Source organism: Alexandromys fortis, unplaced genomic scaffold (genome assembly GCF_014885135.2).
Source record: "Alexandromys fortis isolate MF-2015 unplaced genomic scaffold, M_Fortis_MF-2015_v1.1 scaffold_84, whole genome shotgun sequence".
Classification (NCBI taxonomy): Eukaryota; Metazoa; Chordata; class Mammalia; order Rodentia; family Cricetidae; genus Alexandromys; species Alexandromys fortis.
In genome coordinates, this window is record NW_026068017.1 from 2,993,701 (window position 1) to 3,008,441 (window position 14,741).

General features: G+C 42.9%; 1 protein-coding gene across 3 annotated transcripts in view; it reads right to left on the reverse strand.

Annotated features, from left to right (window-relative positions):
- Positions 1-1,591: 1,591 nt before the first annotated feature.
- The window catches only part of Rabep1 (rabaptin, RAB GTPase binding effector protein 1), an 83,696-nt gene continuing 70,546 nt past the window's right edge, over positions 1,592-14,741 (reverse strand). For all 3 annotated transcript variants that reach the window (XM_050162596.1, XM_050162595.1, XM_050162594.1), the window contains 6 exons: positions 11,394-11,534; positions 8,151-8,340; positions 7,546-7,601; positions 5,687-5,785; positions 2,890-3,006; positions 1,592-2,522 (listed from right to left, as the gene is read on the reverse strand). In XM_050162596.1, the coding sequence (XP_050018553.1) occupies positions 2,421-2,522; positions 2,890-3,006; positions 5,687-5,785; positions 7,546-7,601; positions 8,151-8,340; positions 11,394-11,534 (705 nt within the window). In that variant the 3' untranslated portion in view covers positions 1,592-2,420. The remainder of the gene's footprint in view (positions 2,523-2,889; positions 3,007-5,686; positions 5,786-7,545; positions 7,602-8,150; positions 8,341-11,393; positions 11,535-14,741) is intronic.

Consider the following 14,741-nt stretch of genomic DNA (forward strand, 5'->3'; position numbering starts at 1 on the left):
TACAGTTAACACACAGAGACACCTGCAGTCTGTGCAGAGCAGAGGTGAAGATCTACATACAGTTGCTAACAGTTGCAGAGTCCTCTGCTGGCTCATTTCCTCACAGGCACCGTTGCCTTTCAGAGCTCAGTTTGGCTATGGCTATGTCTACTCAGTGAGTTCTGGTGCAAGTTCTAGCACCTTAAAGGAAAAGAAAAATGTGTTCTGCCATATACATTTAGATCCTCTTTTCAAACCTGCCAATTAGAAGGTGCATGGTAAGGTATGTTACAGGTAAAGGTAAGCCAGGTTAGACATGCAAGAGAAAGGTCTACACAGATGGAGTGAAGCACTGGAACCAGATTTTTCCTCTCCTGGTGAATTCCACCTTCTAAAGCAGATCTCATTTATGCAGAACATTGAAGTTCAAAGGACTCTTTCCTACCTGGTGGTGTAGCAGCAGTTTATTTCATACCACATGCTGTTAAAAACTTAGCATTTCCGTTTCTGTTCCTCTAGGATGTGTTTCTCATTGAATGGATCCCAGCAGTTTGCATCTGTCCCAAGTACAGACTAGAAACATCCCCTAATGGTGATTCTTTATTGCTCAATCCCCAGCTTCTGGAGAAAAGTTGTCTGTAAAGTGCTTGGTCTCAACCCGGGCAGTAGTGGCACGCCTTTAATCCCAGCCCTTGGGAGGCAGTGGCAGGTGGATCTCTGTGTCTTCAAGGCCAGCCTGGTCTACAAGAGCTAGTTCCAGGACAGAGAAACCCTGTCTAAAAAAAAAGTGCTTGGTCTCAGCAGAACAGCTCATGGGGAGTGACAGTTGAGAATGATTATGAATTTCCCATCACTGTGGCCAACAGTGATCCAAAACAAATTAGCTTGGAGCTGAAGGACTAGTCCTAAATCTAATGTAATCATATTATAATTAATAAAATCCCTTTAACTCAGTGAGGATATTGTTTCTTTAAACCAAGTAGTACTGTATACAAGGGGACTTCAAGCCAATTAATTAATGTTTCCATGCATTGGCAAGCCTGTAGCACTATTCCCGCAATTTGTATTTACTTTTAAATTCTTTATCGTGAACACAAGACTTACGAAAGAAAATAGCAAAGACCTTGAGGGCAAATTCATAATGACTCGTTACTACAAAGTCCATTTATACTATGAATTGATGGCAGACAAGTGTGAAAATTCTAGTTCTTTTGGATACGTCTGTAAGTCACAAACATTCCTTGAAAGCATTGTGACTTAGGAACCACATGAGTTACATAGCATAGCTAACTGTCCACCGGTGTTCTCATATAGCCTACAGCTGGGGAGTAGCACACAAGCACCCTTCTGAGTTCTGCACCACTTTACAGCTGTTTGGGATTAACCTGTTCCACAGGGTGCTTTGCTTCTCCACACAGGAAAGAAATTTCAACTCCAAGAATGAAGTAGATACTAAACTAAAGTTTCCTCAGCTTCACTGTAAGCATGCTCACTTACACCACAGGTCTAAACTGTAAAACAAACATACAATGATCTGTAAGCCATCACCGTTTTAAATGTGACACTTGTACGCCCCTAAGGCAGGCTGAAAATAAGCAGATTTATACATGTGTACTAGATGTCAGACATAGCTTGTTTTATTAATATTTTTTCCACTGATCCAGTAACTAAAACACTTGGAAAAGGTAGGTGGTGCCAGTTCTCCTTTGCCATGGTACCTGTGGGCCAAGGAAGTTCATCCCGGTGTACAGAGAAAGTGCATCCAAGGTTTCTTGTGCTTTTTTCCTTTAAATTCAACTTCCAATATATATATTGCCTCAGCCAAGTATTCAGATTCTCCTAATTTTGTTGAATTCTTTGTTTGCCATGGTCCTATAATTCTCAGGCAAGTTTCAGTAGCATTTAAGGTCCTCCAATGAAGATAAAATGGTAGAAAGAAAAAATATGCACTGAGTGAGGGAAATACAGTCAATAGCCAATGGCCTGCTCTCACACTTCATATTTTAATATAAAATACTCATACAGCACACTACACCTCTCTGCTAGCTGAACACTGCTACTGATGAGCCCTAGAAAACAGAAAAGAAAAAACCTTCTCTCCCAGTTTGTATGAACTGAAAACGTAATTCCAAACACTATGGGGAAGTTGCTTTCATGTCAGGAAATGTGTTCCGGAATCCACGTTGGAGAAAGCAGGCAAGGAAACAGCACTTTTCTGGCACCAATCTGATCCCACACCTGTTGGAATCGAGTCCGGTGTCCTGTTAGTGTTCCCTCTGAAACATCTGCTGGCTGTCCCTGCGCACAGCAGCCTTCTCCAGACCTGCATTTCTCCAGTCTTCCTTTTGCTGTGACGTCTTCCATTAAGAGTTAAATAATAATGTTATTCTAAAGATGAGTTAAAAACCCAAAATGCAGGTTACAATCCTGCTATCAGGGTGTCATGTCTCAGGGAGCTGGTTAATGTCTGTCAATTTGGTATCATTCAGAATTGCCCGGATTCTCTCCAAGGAGTCTGCTTGCCGGATCCTCTCTAACTGCACCTGGAGAAACAATGTGGCGATGAGAGCAAGTGATGCCTACCTATGTTCCCTCTACTTTAACCATTCTAGTCGACATGCAGCAGATCAATTCACCAGATTACGCTCTTCGAAGAAAAGAGGAAGAAAAAAATCCCCACACTCTTAAAATTCATCAATCTATATAACAGATTGGTATCCTGCCCCTCCAGTGCCCCCTCCAATACCTACCCCACTTATACTTAAGGCAGAAATTGGCAAGGTAGAAGGGAAAGGAAAAGCTTGTGCTTAAGTGATAAGACGTCGAGGGAGTGGCAGAGGCAATCAGAGATCTCCAGCTACACCGGTGCCCCCTCCTGCAGAGGCCATGGCAGTTCCCCAAACACCTCACCTGAAGAGTCTGAGAAAGTTTTACAAAATCTCTCTGGACTTGTTCACTGACATCTAATTCTGTCTGTAACCTCTGAGCTTTGTTCTTCTCTTCAAACATGAGCTGTTCAACCGTAGCCTAAAAAATAAAAGTTTTGAGAGGAGATTATGCCAAAGAGCCAGATTTCCTAAAATTACTTAGGAAATTTAGTTACTGACTACAGGGAACTTGTCAACCGTTCTTTTTTCTTTTTCATACTAAGGATTGAACCCAGGGCCAAAGCTTGTTAGGCAAGCACCCTGCACCATTAAGCTATATCTACTACTAGAGCAGAGACCTGAGTGATGCCTCCATATACCAGTAATCTTTTATCTTTATTAATTAATTTTTTTCATTTTTTACATCCCAACTGCAGCTTTCACTCTTCCCACTTCTCCTCTGCCCCCCTCCCCACCTCTGTTCAGAGGAGCAGGCCTCCCATGGATGCCAACAAAGCACAGCCTATCACACTGAAGTAGAACTAAGCTCCTCTCCTAGCATTAAGGCTGGGCAGGGCAACCCAGCATTAGGACCAGGTTCCCAAAGGTAGCCAAAGTGTTAGGGACAGGCCCCGCTCCCACTGCTAGGAGTCCCACAAGTAGACCAAGCCACACGACCATCACATATGCAGAGGGCCTAGGCTGGTTCTATGCAGGCTCCCTAACTGTCATAGTCTGAGCTCCCATGAACAAGCCAATTGAGTTCCCTTGTGATGACCCTGACCACCCTAACTCATACATTCCTTCCTGTTAATATTTTTTAATTACATTTTTATTTTTCTACTGATTGGGCGTGTGTGTGTGTGTGTGTGCATGCTACAGCACAGAAGTGGTCACAGGACAAGTTGCTGGAGTCAGCTCTCTTTTCACCATGTGGGCCCCAGGGATTAAACTCAGGCTTGGCCTCACTGGTTCCCACCTTTATTTAAGACAAGGTCTCCTGTAGCCCAAACTAGCCCCTGAACCTGCTCTATTGTAGCTGAAAATGAGCTTCAATCTCTGATCCGCCTACCTCTATCTTTCTTGTGAGATTACAGATTGTGCCAACACACCCAGTTTTCTACGGTGCCAGGCAAACGCTCTACCAGCTGAGCTTTATCCCCACTCCCAGTACCACTTTTACATTTGTGTGTGGAGTAGGGTGGCTAGGGAAGCACTCACAGAGGACAATCAGAAGGACAACCTTAGGAGAGAGCTGGTTCTCTCCTCCCACTATGTGAGCCCCAAGGATCAAACGCCAGTTTTCCAGCTTGGCAGTAAGCACCTCTACTTGCTGATCTGTTTCCTCAACCCAGTCTCTCTTTCCATAGGGCAACAGTGCCAGTTGGGTAGGTTACTTGCTCTAGGTATGAAACCAGGATAAGAAATATATTCAAAGATCAACAGCTGTCATAGTAACATGGACAGAGACTTAAAAGGGAATTTCCTCTGACAATTACTAGGATCAAACACTGAATTAATATGGGCCATTCAGCCTCAGCCACCTCCAGCCTTCCTTATTGAAAATCATGGGAGCCTTTTTCTAAAAACAAGAATCTACTGACCACCAACACAGCTCATTAAAACCATGTCTAGGCAATGTCCGCAATAAGCACCCACGTGCATTTTTATTCTATACAAACTCAAGATAATCTGGAAATCTGCTTCGAGGCAATCTTAACATTTGATACAGGGATGGAATGGAGTAACGTTTTCCAAACAGTCCCTCCTCCTTCCATCTCTGGGGACTGAACCTCACATGCTAGGCAAGCAGTCTACCACTAGACTATATCGAGTCCCTACTCCACTTTTCCATCCTTTTTTACACCTTTTCAATTTTTATTTTTATTTTTTTAAAAAATAAACACTTCAACTAAGTTGCCAAAGCTGGCCTTAAGCCTACCTGGTAGCCTTTTTAAGGCCTCTGAACTAGCAGTCTTCCTGCCTTGGCCTCCAGTAACAGGAACTGCAGGCACGCCTACACCCAGCTCAGAGAAATGCTTCCAGCAGCTGCATCCCCAACACCCCGGCCGCTTGGCTAGCTCATGCCCGAAATAACAGCACACAAACTGTGTTCATTTAAGAACTGCTTGGCCCATGAACTCTAGCCCTTACAGGCTAATTCTCGCACCTGGACTAGTCCATTTCTAATGATGTGTGTAAGCACCCCAAGGTGCGCTTACCGGGAAGATTCTAGCCTATGTCCATTCTGGGTTGGAGTTGCCTGGGAGAGCTGAGCATGGCGTCTCTGTTCCAGCAGAACTGTCGAGTCTGTCCGGAAGCAGAGCAGAGTCTGACCTCACTTCCTCTTCCTCCTGTTTACTCTCCCACCTATCCTTTTAACCTATCAGGGCCAGCAGTTTCTTTATTGCTTAACCAATGAAATCAACAGATTGATATGACACTCCCACATCACAAGTTAGGCTCAATATGTGTTTATTGCACTTTGTACATATAAGTGGTTGTTTGTATATGGGTATGTACGCAATGTGTGCACCAAAAAGGTATATCAAATCTGGAAGTGGAATTACAAACTGTTGTGAGCCACCACTGTGTGCCGAGAACTGAACGCTAGTCCGGTGCAAAAGTAGCCAGTGCTCTTAACCACTAAGCCATCTCTCTAGCCCCTTTGTTTTTTGTAATTTTTGTTTGCTTCAGAAAGGGCCTCACTAGGTAGAACAGATTGGCCTTGAACTCACAGAGATCTACCCACCTCTGCCTTCCTAGTGCTAGGATTAAAGGTCTGCGCTGCCATACCTGAGCCTTGTTTTTTAAATGAAATGACCAATAAACATAATTACCTTAGCAGCAGTTTCCTTCTTCAACTGTTCCTCTAAATTAACCTTTATTTCTTGGAGACTCTCAAGTTGTTGTGACTTCTCTCTTAATGTAGATTCCAACTGTGAAAAGGGAATCAACAGGGAAAACTGAAACACACAGAGATTTTGAAGGTCTCGCAGCACTATTGAGAGGTGTCTGCAACCCAGAGTACTCAGGTTTGCTCTTGGCTGTGCCTGGAATGCTCTTCTAAAGCTTCAGAGTATAGATTCTTTTTGTTCTTGCAAACCTGGTCTTTACCTCCGTATTAGGTATCTATCATTCTAATTCTAAGGCCTGAAACTGAGAGGTCAGGAGAAACAGACAGGGAAATAACTAATGCATATCAACATAAAGGGAGCAGCATTTAATTCAGGGAGAAAATTTAGAGAGTATCTTCTAGAAAAGATGATGGCTGACCTTTACTTTTAGTACTGGGGATTGAACCTGGGTCTCAGAGGCTAGGCAAACACGCCTCACTCATCTCCACCCCCTTTGGAAACAGGATCTTGCTTTTGTTGTTGTTCAGGCTGGTTTTGAGCTCTGCAGCCGAGGCAGGCCTTGGACCTGAGCTTTTCCTGTTTCCTCTCTGCGCTGCCAGCATGGATTAACATTTCCCCAGGGGAAGGAAAGGGTGGCAAGGTAAAGAGATGGTCTACAAACAGAATGGCTGCCCTGCCCAAGGACGGTGAGCTCTGGCCGCCTGCAGCAGCGTGGGACTGTGAGAGACCTCTGCACTAAGGACTTGTCCTCAACTGCTCAAGACTTCAAAAAGACTGAGACAGCCTGGCTTCAATACAGAGAGGAACTGGAACCGGCTCCAGCCCAGAGGTCTCTTAGGAAACAAGTCAGGCTGTGACAACAGGCCAATGAAAAGTCACATCTCAGAACTGGGGGACAGAGCTACAAATGAATAGCATACAAATGAATTCAATTCCCAGAACCACCAAAAAAAGTAAAAAGTAAAGTCTGAACCCAAACTGGCAGGGAGGAACAATGCAGCACATGAGCCTGGCATTTTCTTTTTCTGTGCTAGGAAAGCGCTCTTCTCCTGAGCTACACTCCAGGTCTAGTGTGCCCTAGAGACCTCCAGTACAGGGAAACAAAGGCTGACTGTGGGAGAGACTGCTGGGAGGTCAGGTGGAGGGCAGCACTCTTTCAAGAACTTTGGAAAAACAATGACTTAGCAGAGTAGTATAATTTAAGGAGAAACTGTTTTGTTTTGTTTTTTCTTTTGAAAGGCCATCTTCCTATGTACCACAGGCTGGCCTCAAACTTAAATCCTCAGCTTCTTGAGTGCTAGGATTACAGATGTGTATCCCACATCCATATCATTTTTTCCCTCTTAATGGGAAACAGCTGGGCAATTATGTACACAAAGGGAAGATCAATCAAGAGGACGTTCAAGGCTAGAGAACACAGAGGCCAGTGAAAGCACCTATCAGCATTACACTATGGTGAGAAACAGGTCATCATTTTATCTCAGAGAAGGCTGATAATAAGTAGGAGGGGGCTACAAGCTAATGACTGAGCAGTGAAGGCTGAGATGAAAGCGACTAAAGAGCTAGTGTGAAGAATGCAAGAGACATAGCTCAGGACAAATCACCACAAGCATCAGCCACGGAGGACCACGCCAGGCTGAGGTCCCTCTGCATCTATACTGTGCCCATCACCACGAGCATCAGCCACAGAGGACCACGCCAGCCTGCCCATTCTGTTCCCACGGGCAGAAGTCTCTGGAAAGCAGGAACTATGCCTCAGCTATCTTCATTGCTTTGTTCTAGCACAGGATTTAATAAGCAACCAGCATGTTGACAGAATTAATTTTAAACTTGTGACTCACCTGTCCCTTTTCAACCTTTATTCTTTCTAATTCAGCTTTTAGACTAGAAATGGAAGCTAGGACAAAAGGGAGAAATATTAGCAATCATTTATTATTTTCATCATTTTTCCCCTTAAAATGTCCCCAAAGTCAGAGATACACTATAGAGGAAAGTGCTCTCTCTCAAACTGTCCCGGAGAACTGACCTTATAACCAAGCTCAGGGAAAGGTCAACTACACAGGCATACTTTGTGGCAACCTAAATTTCTACCTAGTGTCCATACCTAACTGTAAGAAAGCAATGTTGTTAGCAATAAAGTTCTGTAAGGAAATGCTGCCCATCTGGCTCCATTAGCATCAGAGCTCCGAAAGAATGTGGAGGAGGGCATTCACAGCCACTGTTCATCTGAACACCCAGGATGAGTGTTCTTTCCTATACTCCTGCTCTCCACACCCACAGTCATGCGTTATGCTCAGGGTTATTTACTGTTTGTTAGCTTGCTCTTTGAGAGAGGGTCTCCTGCAGTCCTGGCTAGCCTTGAACTTCTTCTGGTCGTCCTGTACCCAGGCAAGGACTATACCAACAAAGCTACACCCCCAGCCCCCAAGCGACATTGTCTTCTCACCTATTTCCTCCTTGCAGTTCTCTATTTCCAGCTGTAGAGTCTCTTCAAGGTTTTCTTTTAAACACTGTTCTGCTTGGATCTGTTCTTTTAGGAACAGTATTTCAGCCTTCAGCTTCTCCTCCATGTGGTCTGCTGCTGTCCGCACATGAATGATATTCTCACGGTATTTTAACACCAGTTCCCGGAGCACCTGCATTCAGTGCACAGAGGTTACTGGATTTGTGAAGGTGAGAAAAAGTGGAGATTTGTTCCACATGATTCAAATATTTAGACCATGGCTGTCGCTGACCACACAGTGTTCTGAAAGCACATGTTTTTGTATTAACATCTAACATGGCAGGAAAATTGGGTTGTGAACTACGTTTTTCCCACAAAGCTGTTTTATGTGCAGAAAAAAAAGTTATGTAACTTTCCACGCAAATTCACTAGGAAGAATAACTTTATGAAGAAAAAAAGAAAAAAACTCAGAAACAAGTGTAAACTCAGGATAAAATACATTGAACATTTGACTTGTTCACACAGGCAAACTCTCACTGAAAATCTCCTTAGGCAAAGTACTGTATCAGGAAGTAATAGCCCACTGACCCCACGAAGAAAGGCTTTCTGAGGTGACAAGCTTATATGCTTCCCACTGGTGTGTTTTGTTGAGCGAGGCTGGCCTCAACTCACAGAACTCTACCTGTCTTTGCCTCCAAGTGCTGGGATTACAAGCATATGCCACCACAACTGGCTTTTTTCCAAAAAAAACTTTAAATCTTCTAGAAATGTAATCATATCCTAAAGCAAACCCAAATTGGCATTCCCAAATAGCTTCCTAATTAATTACATTTACCTAGACTTGGGGGATGGGGCTCATGTATGTTGCACCAGCTGGCCAGGACTAGTTTCAGATTCATGAACTCTTGCCTTAAGTCTCTAGAGTGTTGGGCAAGCACCACCATGTTCATCTTAGAAAGCTTTTAAATCTAGGAATAAAAATTCTCTAGAGAACAGAACACAGAAACTTTCCAGCAAAAAAGGAAAGTTTTACCAGAGATGAAGGTGGTGGTGACATCATTTAAAGTTCATGACAAAGGCACAAGTCTCCCAAGTCTTCTGTATCAGTAGTTACCAGTTAGGAAAGGATCAAGAGCATTCCTGAGAGTGTAGACCTAGGCGAGCCTGTGTAATGGGGCATGATCAACAACTGCGTCTTTAAAAGTGAAACCCAACAAAACCACTGTAGTGATGTTAACATGTGCACAGAGGAAAGCTACATAGAATGTACCTCTCATAGGATTTAGGGAAAGACAAGACTACAAGAAACTTATAAAAGATAAATTTGTTTCACTTGAATTTTTTATTTGAGACAGAGTCTCACGTGTAGTGCAGACTGGCCTTACTATGGAGTATTAGTGCCTCAGACACACAGCAGTCCTCCTGCCCCAGCCTCCCAAGTGTTGGGATTTAAAAGGCCAAGTCACTATACCAACTCATACTTAATTTTAAAATAATTTTAAACAACAATTTTCACTCATTATTTTATGTTTATACACGAGTGTACAGACCCTGGCTTATGGCACGTATAAGGAGACATCCTCCTTTCAGCACATGTGAGTCCTAGGGACTCTGTCTGGCAGTCTTGGCAGCAGGCAGCCCTTACCTACTACTAAGGCTTCTCACCAGCCCAGATTTAAAAAAAAAAAAAAAAAAAAAGGAGGAGGAGGAGGAAGAGAAACAGCAGCAGCAACAGCAGCAGCAGCAGCAGCAGCAGCAGCAGCCATACATGGTTGCTTCAGCTCACCAAGGTTGGTGAGCTCTGCGGCCGCAAATGGCTAAGTTCATTCTCAATTATCTCTGAGCTTTCTTTTAGCAGACCCACATGAATCCACACCTGTGCCGCGACATTTTGGTGCCCAATGTGGGGTTGAAGAATGACAAAGGATCCACTTAAGAAGGACAGAGAAGCCTGCCACTTTGAGAACTGGAAGACAAGCGCCCTCAGTGTAAGGAGGCTCCAGAATCGACAGGGTCAGGGGAAAGTCCTATCTCAGGAACAATGGTCTGTGCAGTTATTAAAATGCCTGTTCAAAGTGAAAGTGAAAGACAGACGCTGTTAATTGGCACTGCCACTGGCTTCAGGCAACTCCTCACACTGAATCCGAATGTATGGACAACAGCTTTGAGGAGAGCCCATACCATTAGACAGCTGGTCTTTATGTAATTTAGTAGCAAATGCTCTGCAGCTGCTGCAGAGTGGGAGTCACTTAAAGCTGTATCTGAAGCAGAAATGGCAAGCTAGGCAGGAGAGGAGAATGCCTTCACAGGTTGACAGGAAGGCTGTTTCAGAGGAAAGCCAGGACACAGGAGGTGACTCTCCTCCGTCTTCATCAGATAAAACAGACTTAGAAATTAGACACTGCACATTTAAAAATACAAGGGCTCCTGAGACAAAAATAAAAAAGGAAAAAGGAAACTTCCCAATAAAGAAAAGGAATTGGGAATAAGGGGAATAGAAACAATTCCTGAAGCGTAAGGAGAGATTTCTGTTTGGTTGGTTGGTAGATCTGGGGTTTCTTCTTTAATGTGTATGGGATTTCTGCTTACATGTATGTCAGTACACACAGAAGTGGTGCCTAGAACTGGACATACAGACAAATCAAACTCAGGTTCTCTGAAGAACAGCCAGTGTTCTTAACCACTGAACCATCTTTCCAACCCAGACAGCGATGCTCTCAAGCGGGGGAGCGTGGCAGCACACAACTGCAATCCCAGCACTGGGGAGGACAGCGGCAGGAACCTCAAGTTTGAGGCTAGAACTGTACTACATACTCAGACAAGACTTCAAAGACAAATTTTAAAATTGACGTTTACCTATCACTATGCTGTTGTAGGATTTTGATCCCTTTAGCTAATGGCTTTTGGGGGTTATGAGCCCTAGTATGTGGTCTTGTCTGCATTCGTGACTTAGCTCGCTTGCTCCGGTGGTTAGGGCCAAAGGAAGGAGCGGTTAGATCAGCAGCTGGATCACAGCAGCATCTAATCTGTTCTGTATCAGTGAGATACAGAATTAAATAAATTCTTGAGACCCCTTTAACAGATTGATGTGGTTTCATGTATCACTATGCTACAGAATGAATTACATTTTTAAAAGTGAAAGTATTTGGCATAAGAAATTTATTAATAAAGTTTTTTTAAAAAAATTTACAACCATTTTAAAAAGTAAACTTTTTGTATGTTTTTGATGATGTGCAAATACATTACCTCCACAGTATCTGGGAGAATGAAGTCTTCTGCTAGCTGTAATGACACATGCAAGCTATGCTTTCCCTGGAGGCTGTCATTGTCTTTCTGTAGCCTCACCAGCTCTTCCGAAACCTGTTCACGTGACTGCATCAGCACCGCCTAAAACAGAAACAGATGCTAATCACAGCTAGGAAGGTAAATCCAGTTTAGTAATAACCACATCAGAAAAGAACAAGGCCAAATAAAATGGTATTTGAGGATGAGGTGGTATATAATAAAACTATATAAGGCTTCTAAAAACATACACACAGCTCATAAATTAAATTTATTGTTGTGGATATGTGTGCGGCACAGCATGTATGTGTGAAGATCAGGACAACTTTGTGGAGATCATTCTTTGGGGTTCCATGTTTATTAAGGTCAAGCATCTTGCCCTGCAGAGCCATCTCACACTCCAGCAGGCCTACCCCATTTTCTTTTTATTTATAGCCTTTCCATCAATTCAGCAAGAGTCAGGCAATGAGACACGCATGGGAGTTCATTCTATACTGATCCTACCAGCAATTCAAAAACATTCAGCTTCTTGTCTCCCAGAACACAGTGGGACCAGATTCTGTAGCTCAATGGAATTGGCTGGCACAAACAAGATCTATACCACACAGAACAAGTATTCCACAGAAGAATGGAAAAGGCAGTACCTCCATCTTCCCTTACACCCACTGCACATACAGTATTAGCATCCAGGAGCAACTGAAGAGCTGAGCAGCCTCAGTCTACATGTCTTCAAAAGGATCTAGGGTTTCTCTGAAGATGCACATGGTCCCAGCACCCAGGAGGCCCAGGCATAGAATCCAGAGATCAAGTAAGACTCAGATGGATAGAAAATTAAAGGTCAGCCTGAGCAACATAAGATTCTGCCTCAAGCCTCTACACCACTCCCTCACCGCCACCCAACACAGAGGATCCATGCCTTCATTGGCCTGGAACTCACAATATAAACTAGGCTGGTCTTGAACTCAGAGATCTACCTGACTCTGCTTTACCAGGGATGGGATTAAAGGCATATGCCACCATGCCCAGTTTTCTGTTGATTTTTAATATTCAGTCATTTGTTACAAATGTATATACACACAAGCAGATCACTTTCTCAGGCCATCTTTATTTGTCACCCACTACTGGAAAGGAGGCATTTTTCTGTCTATTAGGAGTCCAAAGACAAAGATACATTCCCTGGAGAAGCTTGTGGTAGAAGAGAAAAGTTTAGTGAAAGCCAAAACTACCCTCACTACAACATGGTGCTATAACAAAAGCTGCTTAGTGAACAATACACGGATGAAGGACACATAAGTAGGAGGAAGAGATTAGCAAAAGAGTTAAAGAATATCTCCCAAGGTGGGTGATGAGCAGGCCATATACAAACTTCGGTTATACATTATTGGCTTTACTTTCTTGAGGCTATTTGGTTGTACCTTATGATCACCTCAATCTGTACCTAGCCTAGCACGCATTCTACAACGGCACACATAATAGGCCAAGCAGTGAATTAAATAATACAGTTTCTGTGTGATTGTTTTAGGTCTAAGCTAGCTGGGCAACTGGGAACCAACAAGCTCCCTCCTCCAACAAATTGGCGCCCAATGTGGGTGAACTAAAATCCACTTGAAAACTGAGAAAGCTTAAAAAGGAATTCTAGACACAAAAATACAGAGTTTAGCACAGCTTTTTTTTTTTTTTAAGTTTTTCGAGGCAGGGTTTCTCTGTAGCTTTGAAGCCTGTCCTGGCACTAGCTCTTGTAGACCATGCTGGCCTCGAACTCACAGTGATCTGCCTGCCTCTGCCTCCCGAAGTGCTGGGATTAAAGGCATGCGCTACCACTGCCGGGCTTAACACAGCTTCTTGCTGTTTCCTGGTGGCTTGCTGCAGCTCCTTTAAAAGAGATTTTCCTGACTCAGCAGCAGACAAAAAAGCTGCACTGTTTTGAAATGCCTACTTTCTGGGCCGTGCTGACTAGCGCGAACTCTGACTCTTTCTGGAGGTCCGGCTACAGGTCAATTGAGTGGGGTCTGTGAGCAGACTTGCTTAAATGGTGACATGGACCTGCTGTGTGCCTAGAGACGGGGCAATGGACATGGCTCTTGGGGTTAGCGAGCAGCTCTGCCATGCTGGACTGTGCAGAGCAAGCAGGTAATACCATATTTTCCCTAGCAATGACACAGCTTAAGGTTTTAAGAAGCGCTTAGCATTTTAAGAAGTGCTCCTGAAGCCGGGCGGTGGTGGCGCACGCCTTTAATCCCAGCTCTTGGGAGGCAGAGGCAGGCGGATCTCTGTGAGTTCGAGGTCAGCCTGGTCTACAAGAGCTAGTTCCAGGACAGGAACCAAAAAAGCTACGGAGAAACCCTGTCTCGAAAAATTAAAAAAAAAAAAAGTGCTCCTGGACAGTAAAGAATTACAGATACACAGTAGGACAGATTCAGACATAAAAGACCTCTAAATAGGTCACAGTGTTGGATAAATGTATAGGCTTGGGAAAGAGAAGAAAAAGAATATAGACAGTTATAAAAAGAAGTAAATAATTTTTTTTAAAAGGTAAAGTATATGAAGAGACAGAATATAGACAGTCATAGATTAAAAGGAGTAAAAAAAATAAGCCATGTAAAGATGGAAAATTTATAGAGAATCTGGATTATGTATATTATTGTGTTATTTTTGAATTTTTTGGCTGTGAATGACCTAAGTACAGAGAAACATTTCATTGTATTCATTGTATGGGCTGCTAAGCTAAACCAACATGTCTATCATAAAGGTATCATGTCATCCAAATTTGGGTCTAAGGATATGCTGCTTTGGAAAAGAGGCTCTTCTCTTGCTTTCACAGAGGATGAGAACATATGGAATGCTTCCAGACTGGTATGGTTTATTGATGTAACAAGACCCCTCCGAAGGTTGCCATGAACACCCCCCAAAAATTACTATGCCCAATAATCACCAGGAAGCAATATGAAAAAACTATGCCCATATTCCCATATATTGTCTATAAATGTCTATTTACATTTAAAGGGAAGTATGATATAGATATGAATAATGTGCATCGATATGGATCTTGATTTATTGATACAAATTTAAGGTCAATTTTGTTATATGTATTTCTGATCTTGATTAAGGTACTGTATTTATGTAGCTCATTAAAAAATGTAATACATAATTAAGAAATATCAATTAATAGATACTCATCTATAGTAGTCAAGCTTATAGTCATGTTAGATTTTCTAGATGTATAGAGATATATTTCAATTAGATAGGTATTTTTCAAATCTTTCAGAGACATTCAAAATATGGCATTTAAAATGTTTTAAGAATTTAGGACTT